At 42.2% G+C, this 14,228-nt stretch overlaps 1 protein-coding gene across 3 annotated transcripts in view; it reads left to right on the plus strand.

The window, feature by feature from the left end:
- Window positions 1-14,228, plus strand: part of COL4A6 (collagen type IV alpha 6 chain) — a 191,993-nt gene that overhangs the window by 128,726 nt on the left and 49,039 nt on the right. For all 3 annotated transcript variants that reach the window (XM_073361233.2, XM_073361232.2, XM_073361234.2), the window contains exons 9-17: window positions 1,247-1,282; window positions 2,288-2,350; window positions 3,511-3,546; window positions 3,858-3,899; window positions 5,135-5,227; window positions 6,973-7,026; window positions 9,570-9,629; window positions 12,156-12,200; window positions 13,519-13,572. In XM_073361233.2, coding sequence (XP_073217334.1) covers window positions 1,247-1,282; window positions 2,288-2,350; window positions 3,511-3,546; window positions 3,858-3,899; window positions 5,135-5,227; window positions 6,973-7,026; window positions 9,570-9,629; window positions 12,156-12,200; window positions 13,519-13,572 — 483 coding nt within the window. The remainder of the gene's footprint in view (window positions 1-1,246; window positions 1,283-2,287; window positions 2,351-3,510; window positions 3,547-3,857; window positions 3,900-5,134; window positions 5,228-6,972; window positions 7,027-9,569; window positions 9,630-12,155; window positions 12,201-13,518; window positions 13,573-14,228) is intronic.

The raw sequence follows: 14,228 nt of genomic DNA on the forward strand, positions 1-14,228 counted from the left end.
AGGAGCTTCTAGGTGCAGGAATAACATGGAAGAGACCTTCTGTAGCAGCCACGACCCCTCTGTACATGGTCGCCTTCTCTCTCACATTAGATCTGTTGTGATAAAAAGCCAATGGTAGTCCTTGCCCTTAGAATTCCAGAGCGAAATCCTGTGGCAAAAATTCCTATTGACCTCAGTGGGGCCAGGATTTCACCCTGTCTCCATTAGTTAGGTAAAGCCACTGGATCATTTCTGAGTGCGACCAGCAAAATCTCTAGTGTATGTTAACATTACTCTTGCCGTTGGATTCCAAGCACTACCTGTTATCCCCATTGCTCTTTGACTGGGATGTACCAACTGGAAAGCTATTATATTCTTTAAACACATGAACATTATGGACTCGGTCCTGGCCCCAATGAAGTCAGTGGGAGTTTTGCCACTGACTTTAGTTAGGTCAGGATTTCACCTTATGTGATTAATGAGGAACTGAGATGTTTTTATTCCTGAAGTAGAATTTATATATATATATATATAAAATAAGAGTTTTGATTGCACAAGGAATGCAGGATCTGGCCTGAATCTACAAAGGGCTCAATACTTCCAGTGGGGTTCTGAACGGGTTGCATTAAAGCCATAGAGATTTGAAGGCATTCATTACCTTTCTGCATCCAGCCCTTGATATATCAAGTAAGGGAGAGAGAGTGTATGTGTGTGTACTTACATACTCTGGTGCTACATAGGTACTCACTACTACTAAGTTATTAGAACTAGTCAAAGTGGAAAAAATTTTACAGAATTTTTTCTCCTTTTTTGGTCAAAGTTTTGAACTTTTCTGACCAGTTCTATCAATTTTATACACTAACTTATTAATTTTTATTAAATAGATAATTATTCATGAACTTAGACGTTCATGGAAAATAATCACCATCTGAAATGTTAATAATAAAAGGTATGTTTAACAGTAAACAGCACTTTTAAATTTTTTTTAAAAAAAAATACAATATTGTACTGTTCACTGTACAGATTTGATTTTCTCAGTGTTGCCTTTGCTCAGACATATATGAATGCAGTTGCCATGGCTCATGGATTCTGGACTTCCTTCACTGTCTGATCCAAATACATATTATTTAAGTATAAATATTTTTTCTAATTACGTGATCTAATATTTACGTACCTAAAATATTCCTGTTTATACAAAATATAATGACCATAAATTATATTTTGTTATTATAATGTATTTTTCATGACTTTATTTTTTAATTTTTAGGGTGAAAATGGTCTTCCTGGATTGGATGGGATTTCTGTAAGCTAATTAATTTATTTTTGAAATCATGTTTTTATGAGTATTACTGTAAAGGAAAATAATACTATAGTTTTTTAGGTCAATTCCCTCACATTAACTGTTTGCATTAATCAGCTTAGGCACATTTCTACTCAGTGGTCCAAATTCTGATCTCAGTAAATCCAGAGTAATTCCACTGGCTTCAGTTACATTACTCCAGATTTGCACCATAGCAAAGGAGATTGGATTTTGGACATACCTGCAGTCAATTTTACATTTAAAGCCAAACACCCTTCTAATGCTAAACTCTGTAACAATGATTTTCCAGATAAACAAATGCTGATAATGTCAAATGAATTGTTATGTGTTTTAAATTAGATGCATTTTTCCAGGGACATTGTCTATGACTTTAAGACACACCCTGCCTTCAGCTTGTCAGGATTTCATTAGGAAAGGCCTGGTCATTCTGTAGGTTTTTTCAATCTGCTCTTCCTTGCGATTCCCATTCCATCACTGAAGAACTGAAAGGGACACTGCCAAGTTGAATTTGGCCTTGAATTAATATTTTGTAAAAGCAAACTTTTATCAAACATAAGGCTAATGGAAATGGTTCCCTTATCTGTCACCATGCGCCGCCTCCTACAGTTTTTGGAGGGAAAGTTCCAAAATGGCAGAGCAGTGTCTTTTTAAGAGCCTAGTCTTGTGAAATGCTGAACATCCTCAGCTCCCAGGGAAGTAAGTGAATTTAAAGGTACTCAGCATCTCGTCGAAGGTACTTGCTATCTCACGTGACGGACAAAATTAATTTTTGCTTTTGGGGTGAGGGTATTTGCTTTGTTAATGAATAGAAGTCAGTGTTGTGTTCTGGTCTGTCTTCTTGTGTCTTAATATTTTCTCATGTATTAAATTAACTGGGATCAGGCATCAGTGAAGGGCAGATAAGAATGGTGGCAACTGGTTAAATGGGAGGGTGGGATCTGGAAGAGTTGAGTTCTTTAATACATTTCCTAAAACTTTTTATGATAGGGTGCAAAAGGTTTCCCTGGCCCAGCAGGTTCTGTGGGTCCTATAGGATTGCCAGGTTTGCAGGTAAGGAAACCTTCACCTTTGCATTCAGTGTTGTTAATAAAGTAGAGCTATACACAGGCATTTTTCCACCATTGTCCATTTTCATGTCCCTGAAATTGTTTGTTTTGATTACCTATGTGAAAATGGTGATTTGGCTACAAAAACCTGCATGGCTGTGGAACCGAAGTGAAAATCATTGCCTTTGAAAATGTAATAAAAACAGGAACGATTTCAAATTTGCAATAATAGGAAAGCTCCGTTCACTCTCTTCATCCAACTTGGTGAACCCATTGCAGTGCAGACTCACTGCATGGAACCTAATATTGGGAACAACATATGTAGTTGGCCTTGTAAGTACAAACTGGACAAGACAGCATGATGTAACACTCAAAATGGGAGGAGAGGAAGTTGGATCCACTGTAGAGCAAAACTGACCATGTTTATACAAGAAGGGATTGCAAATGCAGCAGCATCACTTTTAAATATAGAATATTTTTGAATTCAGAGTATATTGCGGGCACTAGAGTAAAACTTCTGCTCCTTGTATGGAGTATTGGTCACTAAGGTCCAATCCTGCAAACACATGCATGCTTGAATTTATTAATGTGAGTAGTTCCTACTCATGGTAGCAAAAGTTTAAGCATTTGCAAGTTTGCATGTTCAGGCCTAAGTCCCCATGCAGTAACCTGAAAAATCACCTTTGATAGAGATGCATTCAGGAGACCAAAAGACGGTTTCAGTTTGGCTCGTGTAAAAATGCAAAAACTGCAGAACACCTGTGTCATTTTTGTGAAATGATTTCAATTTGGGGCCATAGATGCTGGAACTAGGGATGCTGAGGGTGCTACTGCACCCCCTGGCTTGAAGTGGTTTCCATCATACACAGGGTTTATAGTTTGGTTCAATGGCTCACAGCACCCCCACTATACAAATTGTTCCAGCACCCCTTTTTGGAGCTGTAGTTTTCTTCAAATTGTTCGTTTTAATTTATCACAATGACAATATGCTTTCCTGGCCACTTAAAACCACTGAAGGTCAAGGCCCACTGATGTCAATGGGTCTTGGGTCATCCTCAACTGAGCAACACTTCAAAATTATGTTAAACACCCAGACATTTTTACATAGTTTGCAGTCAAGTTTAAAGTTAAAATAAATAAAATCTTGATCTTGTTCATGTTTAGGGGCCACCGGGTGCAATGGGGCCACCAGGACCAAAAGTGAGTACCTTCCCTTCATGTCTGCTTTTCATACCTGAGTACTAAAGAGAGACATTCCAGATTTTTTGCGGGGAGTTTATTATTTTTTATCGTTTCTGTTTTCATCCATTTAAATGTAAATATTTTATACCCTTGGATGAAAGGTGCTAACCCAGGCCAGGATTTAGCAAAGTACTTGTGCATGTGATTAAGTCCCACTGAAGTCATATGCTTGAGCACTTCGCTGAATTGTGACCCTATGTGCTAATTTGTCGTCGTCGTCTTCTTCTTCTTCCTTCTTTATTCATTAATTCTTACTGTTTTTTCTTCAGGGTAACATGGGATTAGGTTTCCAAGGAGAGAAAGGTGCAAAGGTAAGTGGAACGGATTCACTTCTGTAGAGAACTACAAAAATAGTTATCCATAGTCCTACACGTGCCCACTAGAAATATCCCCTTCAGACATGAGTCCTCAGCTCTGGCCTTGAGAAGCTCACTACGCATTGTTATTTGACCCTGTGTTGGTAGTGCTCAGAAGGGGGATAAACGAACAGGAGGTGATTTCCCAAGAAGAATTTCTTTTAGGACACTTACTACCATGGTCAAGAATTCAACCCAGAGATATTTAGAAGACAAAGTGGAGTCTGAATAGGAGGAGAGCTAAGATTGCAAAGGGAATGGGGCTAGAGTTTGGGAGGCATTCCTCACAGCTGGAAAGGCAGTGGTGGATAGAGAGGAGAATGAGAGAAAATTCTTCAATGCCCTGATCCCACATGATGCTGAGCATCTCCTGCAAGGAAGGACTCCACTGAGAGATGATGGCCCTCAGTACCTGTCGGATCTTTATCCTTCATTCCATTCCATTCCATTTCTTAGGTAGCTCTCCTGTTAAATTAAACCCACTTAGCTTGGTGAATATAATGGGTTATATTCTGGACTGACATAAACTCTGTACAGGCCCATTGTCCCCAGTGGGATTTACCTGGCATGCACACAAGTGCCAATCTAGACCTGCTAGAGCCTCGCAGGGTGAGATTTTTCAAAAGTGCCCAGCATTGGCCTGACTCTGCTCCCATTGTGGCTAGTGGTAAAATCCCTATTTACCTCAACGGGACCAGAGTCAGGCCAACACTAAGTGCTCTTGAAAATCCCACTCTGCCTGGTTGTTGGGAAGTGTGGGGAGTGATTACATGATTGGAAATGCACTCCTGCACTTCTGGAAATGACTTCTCCTCACATCATCTGCTTCATGATGTTTTGTGTTTGTTACATCCCAGTCTTTCTAGTTGCCTTGCCTTTCTCTATTTCATTTTCATCTCTTTTGTATCTGGCTTCAGGGTCTTTCCTGTGTATTTTTCTGTTTTTTCGATCACTGGCCTTTCTTTTTCTTACCTGCTTTTTTACTTCACATTACTTTAATACAACGCATTTCGTTCTTGTTAATTTGCAGTCTGACCTTTTGCCTTTCATGGCTAAGCATCCACATCAGCTTTAGTACCTTATCTTGTGCATGCAAGGCCTGAGTTGAGTGGCTTTCAGTGAATCATGGGCCATACACCTTAGATCTCAGCTGTTCTGCTTCCATTAATATCTTCCCCAATTGTCAACAGGGAGATGTCGGGCTACCTGGCCCTGCAGGTCCCCCACCATCCACTGGGATACTAGAGTTCATGGGATTTCCAAAAGGGAAACCAGGAGCAAAGGTTTGTAAACACAACTCTACTGGAAACAATGCTGAATTATTGCTTTTCTTGATGCTTAGACTGAGTGAAGCAGTTAGACAATCCTGGGGCTATTCAAATCCTGCATGGATTGGTTCCTGATGGTGTTTGCAGACTGAACCCTGTGACTTGGTTTGTGAGAGGATAAGAAATGAACTAGTCCCTACAGATTCACTCGGAGGGTCAAAATAGGGCAGCGAGGGGGGAACATTTCCCTCTTCTTCCCATACATGGGTTTTCTCTCTCACTTTAGCCATCTCCAACCCCAGCAAGCCTCGGGGATCCTGAAGAAAGATTCTTCAAACTGAAATAATTCTCTGTGTAAAGGAATACCTTTGTATCAGAATAAGCAACAGCCCATTTTCCAAACACTGCGCCTGATTTGTTGCTCATTAAAGTGAATGGAGATACTCCCAGTGACTTCAGTGGACATGGGTGCAGGCCCAGCTTTGGCAATATTTGTTGCATCTTTTTCAGTAATTGGCTACATTTGCTCAGAGTTGAGACACCTGTTGTGGGAAACATACTATTTAATTTCTGTTCCCTTGGGAAAGGCAAACATTAGCAACTTGTCTTGCCCTCCTGTGATTGTTTTGGATTGTAAAACATGGGTTGTTTGCCTGGAGTAAAAATGAAATTTGGTGATTATATCTCAGGGTTTTTTTTGTTTTAAAGCCACCCATTACACAGTCCAAGCTAGCTGTGCTGTATGATTCTGCAGCTCTATGAATGGTTAACTGAGCTAGGATCTAGTTTTTTCAGGTGAAGAAGGACTGATCAATACTTTTCTGCACTACTTTTTAAACTGCCTTAAATCCTTTTGAACTGAAATCTCCGGATGCTTGGCTCAGTTCATTATGGTGGATGAGAGAATCCAAGTCCCCGAGAAAGAGGAGTCTTAAGCCTACCTAAGTTATAAAGCTAAAAAAGTGAATGCACAAAATAAAGAGCTGTCACTCATTTCTGCTGGATCTGTGAACTGCGAAACCACATTAGCCCTAGCAGAAAACCTAATCCTCTCAAAAAAATAAATAAGGAAGAGTGAAGCTGTAGCTTTTTTGTTGTTGTTATGCCGCACGTTGGTCGAAAACAATCAGATTCATGTGCTTGATTCTCCTATCCCAGCCAATTATTGAGATATCTGTTTAGCTCATCGGTATTTCTACAAATATAATAAGGATCTGGGATAAATCCTGCAGTCCTTACTCCAGCTCAACTTCCAAGGACTGAGTGACGGCTGCAGTTTTTGGGCCCTGGATAGTCTCATTTGGGGCCTGAGTCTAATCTCAGTTCTAACTGTATGTCGGGAGAAACACCCTGTACTCGGTGTGAGTACACTGGTGTAAGCTCAGACCCAGGCCTTCCTGTTGGATTTCTCTGTCTCACTGTCTGTAGTGTGATGGTAAGTATAATTGTGAAGATGTGTGTTTGTAAGGCTTGATCCTGCCCAAGCTGATTACCTCCCAGGAGGTGCTGAACACACTCAACTGCTATCAACTTCCATGATAAATGAGGGTGCTGAGCACTTTGCAGCATTGGCTGTTTGGCTTCGAGTTTCCCTTCCAGCTATGGGCCTCCATCTTATGAAATCATTTGACTGAGGGTGCACTGGGTGACTGTAAAAGGTCCATCTCAATATGCACTTTCAGTGAGCGGGACAAGCCTCTTTTTTTCACCTCATCCCTTTTATGACTCACTCACAGTGTCTATCCTTTCCTTGTTGGCAGGGTGAGCCAGGCCCTAAAGGATTCCCCGGGATTGGAGGATTACCTGGCCCTCTGGTAAGGCTATTTTTTTAAAAATATTCAATATTAATAGGCGCTGCATGCCTCAGTGCATTTGAAAATCCCACTGGGTGCCGATTTCTAACTTTAGGCCCCTCCAAGCCTTTGAAAATCTGCTGTAAGGCCTGCGGGTTTTGTCCCTCAAGTGGAAATGTATCTGGGGGCTCTTTCTTACACAGATATTGAGACAGTGGTGCTGCTGTGCAACAGATATTACAGTCACTGAAATGCTTTAATTTTGTACACTTGATCTGCAATTTGCAGAGACTCTGAAGATAAAGTCATCACAATCCTTCACATGGCCACTAGATGGCACCATATCTTAACGTTCCTTTGCTGTTGCAATACACTAAAAATGCTAGAAAATTTGTACTTCAGGCAACTGTTATTCTAAACACAGTGGTTTTTATTAGGCTTCTTAGACACAGGGCTTAAATTCAGCTGGAGCCATCCGGAGTGGAGTTCTGGTAAATATTTTCAAACCCGTGGGCACCTCAGCACATCCCATGGGGCAGAAGCCCTGAGACCCCCTGCCCCACAGCTGTTGCTCAGAGTCCCGAATGAGGAAGGGTATGGGGGGCTCCAGGAAATAGTCTCTGAGAATTTAAGCCCTGCTTGGACATACTCCATTCCTCTCGTTAAGGGAGAGTTTGTGTGTGTGTGTACCTCGAGTAGTCCTGTCTGAGTCAATGGGACTGCTCCTGTGTGTAAATTAAAGCATGTGAGAAAGTGTCTGCAGGATTGAAGCCTGAGAAGTTCTTAGCCACTGAAACTCTCACTGAAATCAAGACTTGGCACATCCCTGGATTTGATCCCTATTGGGTTTTTTTTCCTTTGGGGGGGGGGGGGGGAAGAGAAGAGAAGAGGAGTCCTTAAACCTGTTTTCAAATGTTGAATGTGAAACTGCTGTGTCAGTTTCCTTTTACACTATAAACGGACAAATGGGCTCTCTGATTCCTGTACTGGACTGTTATGTGTCAAATTTCTTTTTACATCTAAGAAATAGATTTGAATCTACTTTTTAATGGTGAATGTGGTACCAAATTGCAGTCAGAAGGTTCTGCTGTTATAGTTTATAGAGTTGACTTTTTTCTATTAAGAGAGGCAGTATAGTCCAATGCATAGTTTGCTAGATTGGAAGTTTGGAGACAAATTCAGTTCCCAATTTTGCCACTGATTTGTGTGATTTTGTGACCTTTAAATTCTCTATGCCTTAGTCTCCTTATCTGTAATTAGAGTTAATGATATTTACCCAGGTTCCTAAAGTGCGTTGAGATTCACAAAGTAGAAGTGCTGGGTAAATGTCAAGTAACATGTTATGATTCATTAAATTATTGTATTGCTGTAATTTCTGTTCGTGGAATTATTGATGCAGTATCACTGCAAACTTCTTCTCCTTGAGTGAGTCGGTGGGCAGCATTTAACATGGCACTCAGATGATTGCTAATGATCTTCTCCTGGCACAGGAATCAGGGAGTAGAAGATTCACCATGGACTCACAGTGCTTCCATTGTCCCTTTAAGGTTATACATAGAACTGGTCTGAAAAACTTCAACAGAACAATTCTCCATTGGAGAATGCAGTTTTGTCTAAAATGCTTCATGGAATTGTGTCGATTTACCTGAAATTCCATTTTGGGGGGGAGAGTTCTGACAATCTCAAAACATCCTGCTTCGACATTTAAAAAACAAAACATTTTGTTTTTTCCCTCTCTCTGTTTCAGAATGTATTTCTGTTGTTAAAAAAGTCAAACTATTGTGATTGATCCAAAATTAAGCAATTTTGCAGAGAATTTTGACATTTTTTTAGGTTTTGTTCCTAAATGGAAAAATAATCAAATTTCAAGCTATCTAAATCCTCCTGTGACAGAGCTTTGGGCAACACTGCTGAACCAGCCCTCTGGTCCCTGCAACTCTAATTAATTATTTCAGAGCAAACCTCATTAAGAAGAGCTAATTGACGGGCTGAAGAGAACTAAGAGACTAATTAGACCACGAGGCAGATCATACAAAAGGCACAGGAAGGAAGTAGGATGGGAGGAAGCAGAGAGTGGGGGAGAGTGATTATTCTTCCTTGCTTGCCTCTGGAGCTGAGGGCTCCCTAGGTCAATAGGTGTAAGGCTGTCTAGTGTACAAAGGTTGGGGAAAACTATTGTAAATAAACTGCACAGTGTGTTTTACCAGAAAAAGGTCTCTGAGCTGTTTGTGGACTTGAGAAGAGGCAGGAGCGAGCAGGGCCATACTACATCTCCACAAAATGGAATTTCTGTTTTCCATCCAGGTCTAATTATAAGGGAAGGGGGCCCAGGTGGCATCAGGGTGACTCCTTGTCAACCAGGGTGCTTGCACATACTGCCAGCGGTCTGCGTGGAAGGGTTTTTTTTCTGGGGTTAGGAGGCCCAGTAGAATGTCAACCTAACCTTGCTTCTCTTGTGTATGTTTGTAGAGAGTTGATACACTCACCTCACCTTGGGGCCACATGGCATTTGTCTCCAGATAGATTTGGGAGTTAACATATGTGACTTTGGCTTTTTCCCACAGGGCTTTGGGGGTATCGGAGAAAAAGGAGAAAAGGGGATCCCTGGCTTACCAGGTGGCAGGGTAGGTAACTTTACTGTGGCCTTAAATCCCTGTTCTTGACAGGAGAGGTACAGACTGGAATTTTCAACTTGTTTGTAAAGTCTCTTTATTTGTATTATCATAGTGCCTGGGAGCCCTAGTCCTGGACCAGGCCCCCACTGTGCGAGGCACTGTGCAAACACAGAACAAAAAGATGGTATCTGCCCCAAAGAGCTTACAATCTAAGTGTCAGACACAAGACAACAGATGGGTACAGACAGATAAGTCAGGGGGTTCAAGGAAACAGTGAGACAATATTGATCAGTCTAATAAGCAGTGGTCACCAACAGCCTGACTGTTGTCATGTTTTTCCACAAGTGTCACACAGCAAAGGAGAATTTGGAGGAGGGATTTGGAGGAGGAAGGTGAGGTAGGTATTGTGAGTGTTACGAGGAGCACCTCCCAAACATGGGAGAAAGCATGAAGGTGCTTGTTTGAAAACATAACAGATGAACAATGGAGGCTGGTGACACAGGCTGATCAAAGACAAGAGTTGACATCTAGACAGCAAATGAGAGATGGTTGGTAGGGTGGGGATAGGCTATGAAGAGCCTTGGAAGTGACAAGTAGCTTATGCTAGATGCGGTAAAGAAGGGGGGCCAGTGGAGGAATGCAAAGAGAGGGATGGCGTGGCCCAGGTGACAGGCTGGTAAAATTACCTTTGCAGCAGCATTCCGAACGGACGTGAGCAGATACTGCTACGTGGCCATTCTTATTCTTTAGTCCCGCCTGTTTTCAACCCATTGCAAACCCCATTCCCCTACTTTGCATATCTGCTTATTTATACTTCCAAATGTACATTCTGCTTGACTCTTGAGAACGTGCTCAATCCTCACAAATTCCATCACCAGAGCTTTCATCCATGCTGTAGTCATCTGGGACTGTAACTACAGCAGTCTCCTCCTTGGCCTTACAAATGACAGACCTTTGAGATCAATTCACAAGCAGAAGAAAAGGGCAACTGATATTCACAATGAACAGCCCTGTGACCTCCAGTGCTGAGCACCTTCTGTGGGGTTTTGCATCCTCCGTTTCAATGGAAGTTAGTAAGAGTTGAGGGGACTCTGCTGGCAGGATAAGGCCCTTTGGGTTCCTTTTCTCATCTGGTCAAGTTTTGGTGCCTTTACTCCATAGATGTGACCACAGCAGTAGCTCCAAACATAAGAAATGTCATGAGAAAGAAAAATCAACATGCCTCCTTTCTCTTTGATTTTAAATTTTAACAATCCCACATTCCTGTTTTCACCAATACCCATTGTTTTTCTTCTCCTAAGAACATAAGCACCAACACATTGTATATTTGTAGTCCCTCTCATACAGGACTCTTTACTCGCTAGCCTTCTTTTGTGCAGGCATTGATATTTGAACCCATAGGTTTTTTGCACCTGCAGTTTAGGTCACTTGGATTTGCACCCTGCCATGGATTTAAAAACTGGCTAACTGATAGGTCTCAAAATCTGATCTCCGCATATCAGTCTGTTGGAGATGTGGTTAGCCCCCCGGCCAAGGCACAAACTTAACTCTTCTGGGGTAGCAAGAGTCCAAACTAATAAGTTCCAACAAACAAAAGGTTCTTCTGCCTTTTGGGGCTTCTGTTTAGCCTGCTCTCTGGGCCCTGTTCCCAGCACCTTTCTGGACTACCTTTAAGAGTCTTTCAGACTCTGGTATAGAGCACTTGGCCCCCAGGCTGATTCCCCTGGTGTACCATTCGTGGACCCTGACTCAGAGCCTTCCACAAGAGCCTGTCCTTTCTCCATGGTTCCTCTCCACATGGCTCTCCTTATTCCCACTCTCTCAGGCTGGGAAGCAGCTAATTAATTATGGCACAGGTGTGGTTGGCTTTCTCTCCCCTTAAAGGGGCCAATTACCTGTGACCATGTCCCTTAGTCTGAGAAGTGCTGTTGGTTTGAGAATATATATCTCAAACATGGTACCTGCCAAGAGGACCTGCCCACTTCCCGCCAGGTGACACTCACACAGCCATCCTTCAGACTGCCATGAACAGCCTGCAGAGATGTGCTTTTCACATACAACATGAAGACCAAAAGGATTCTTCTGCTTTTTGTCCTTCAAAAGTTTGAAATTATTTTTCAAGATAAAAATGATCCATCTATTAGTTTTATAATGTGAAACTCGACACCAAGGGTTCAGTAAGTTGAGAAACCAGGACTGATTTTGTTTATAAGCACTTCAACTGTGCTAAATATGACAATGGTTACACAAGATGAGACAGCTTTTGGCCTTTATACGATTGAATTCTTCTAGAAATGGCTTTTGATACTCAAGTTATTTAGGGTGAAATCCTGACCCTATTAAAGCCCAATGGTGGTTTTCCATTAACTTCAGTGGGGCCAGGCTTTCACCTTTAGATGTTAAGTTCTTAGGAGCAGGATTCACATATTTGTGTGTGTTCATAAAGTACCTAGCATATTGTGACCTAAACCTGATTGTGACTTTTGAGTATGAAAGAAAGATAATGGTTAAATAACACGTATTTTTCTGTTTTAGGGATTTCTGGGATTGGATGGATCTGATGGGTTTCCAGGGAGAAAGGTACCAGGCTTGTTTAATTTTGGAAATACTTTTAACGTCTCAAGAAGTCATCTGAGCACCTAGGGTCTTCTCCTATTATCCCATCCCCTGTCCTCCTTAATGGGCTCCACATCAATGTCCCTTTCTGGGACATTGAGAGTTGGCCAGAAGAATGTCTAAAAACCAATGTAAGATTTTCTCTCCCTAACCATTTTCCCCACCGGAGGCTTAGAAAGTAACCACCACAGAGATTTGAAACTGTACACTCCCTCCCAGTTTAACCAACTCTCTCACTTTTCTTCTGTCAGGGCCATCAGTTACAGAGTGTCCTGCACCCTGGTGCAAATGGTCAGTGCATTAACTATCTGAAAGGCTGTGAAGGCCCTGGCACCCTCAGTTGTACCAGTGCAATGTGGTCACAGAACAGCTATCATAGCCATTTTTCACCAGCTTATATGCAGGCATTGAACACTAAGATGTTGGCAGGTCCTTGGGGCACAGAGGGTTAGGTTGGATCCTCACTGCTTTCTTGTCTAGTCCTGTTTTCACGGTTACTGTATGTGAGAGTATTTCCCAGTGTACTTTAAAGTGAATGGTCATGAGACAGAAATGAGTCTTGAGAAGCGGGATTCTGAACCATGCTGTTTATGAGCTGGTCTGTGGCTATCCAGGAATTCAGGATCACAGGCTGGGATAGAACCCAACAGACTTTTCTCTATGAGAATTCCCTTTAAATGCCGCCACAGCTTGGCTTATGACCTACATTGGAGCAGGATTTGATAGTCATTCCAGTAGAGGGCAGCAGGGAATTTTGGTGGCTCTGTATCAGCAGCAGACTCCTCTGAACCATATACAGTCTTACCACACACTACTGGGAAATGGGTAGTCAGTGAGATAAGACTTTAAACTTACCTGGTTTAGTGCAAGTGACTTGGGGGAGAAGAGGAGGCAGGAGAGAGAAATTACATACTGGGCACGGTTTGCCGAATGTCCTCTCCCTCACCAACGGTCACAGAAATTCTGTCAGAGCCCTGAGGATGACATCCTGATTTTCCCTACTTCCCTACATTCCACCCCATCACCGCCCCCACCCTTCTAGCTGAGTAGGCCAAGAAAAGTGTCTTTTTGGAACTATGTTTCTCAGTAAGAGGGCCATTGAGACCGTGCCACTGCAAACTTTTTCTTCCCACGGGCCATTCTTACTACTCCTGCAGACCGCCTGCAGGACGAGATACTGGGATTAAGATTCAAACAGAGGTATTGGAGAGCACTAAAACGAGTCCTCCATGGGCCCTCCCTTCTTGTTTCATAAGCTAATGTTGTTGTGTTTGTTTTACAGGGTCAGTTTGGTCTCCCTGGTTTTCCTGGGCTGGATGGAGTGCAAGGAATGAAGGTAACTTCTCCAATGGGAGCATTAAAGCACTGCTCCTATTACAGAATTTGTCATTACTCCAGTCAAATCTCTTTCTTTCTTCTGTATCATTGTGATGTTTTCTTTAATGTCACTTCTCCATCTGTTTCATTGTCAGGGTACTAAATTGGTGGTTATGGTTTTCTGGTGAACCCTCATATTTTAATTGCCTTATCTGAGTTGTCCTGATAATACTATGTTTTGTGTGTGATAGCTGTATGCTTCCTAGCTGGAGAGAAATGGAAGTACAATCCCTTCCATATCCTTCAGTCTACCCCAGTGAATCTTCGCTATAGAAGGAGTAGAGATACTGGTCTACTCTCAGAGCACTATTGCTGGAAGAGACAACAAAACAACATTTCATCAGCAGACACCATCAGGGCATTAGTGATGAGATGCAGGGTGACATTGCCAACTCTTGATTATTTTAGTTGGATGAAGTCACGTATGGCTGGAGGCTGGCATGCCGCACAAAGCTCAAGTTACTAAACTTCAGGGCTAAAGGGCCTGTAGATAATGACGGGTATGGGTGACTGAGATCCGCATGTATTAACAACCACTCACCTGGTCTTTTGCCAAGGGGTTGTACAGAACAGGGTGAGCAGGGATGTGAACCTGACATTGGTCCATATGTTGGC

This window comes from Lepidochelys kempii, chromosome 9, assembly GCF_965140285.1.
Source record: "Lepidochelys kempii isolate rLepKem1 chromosome 9, rLepKem1.hap1, whole genome shotgun sequence".
In the NCBI taxonomy this organism is placed as follows: domain Eukaryota; kingdom Metazoa; phylum Chordata; order Testudines; family Cheloniidae; genus Lepidochelys; species Lepidochelys kempii.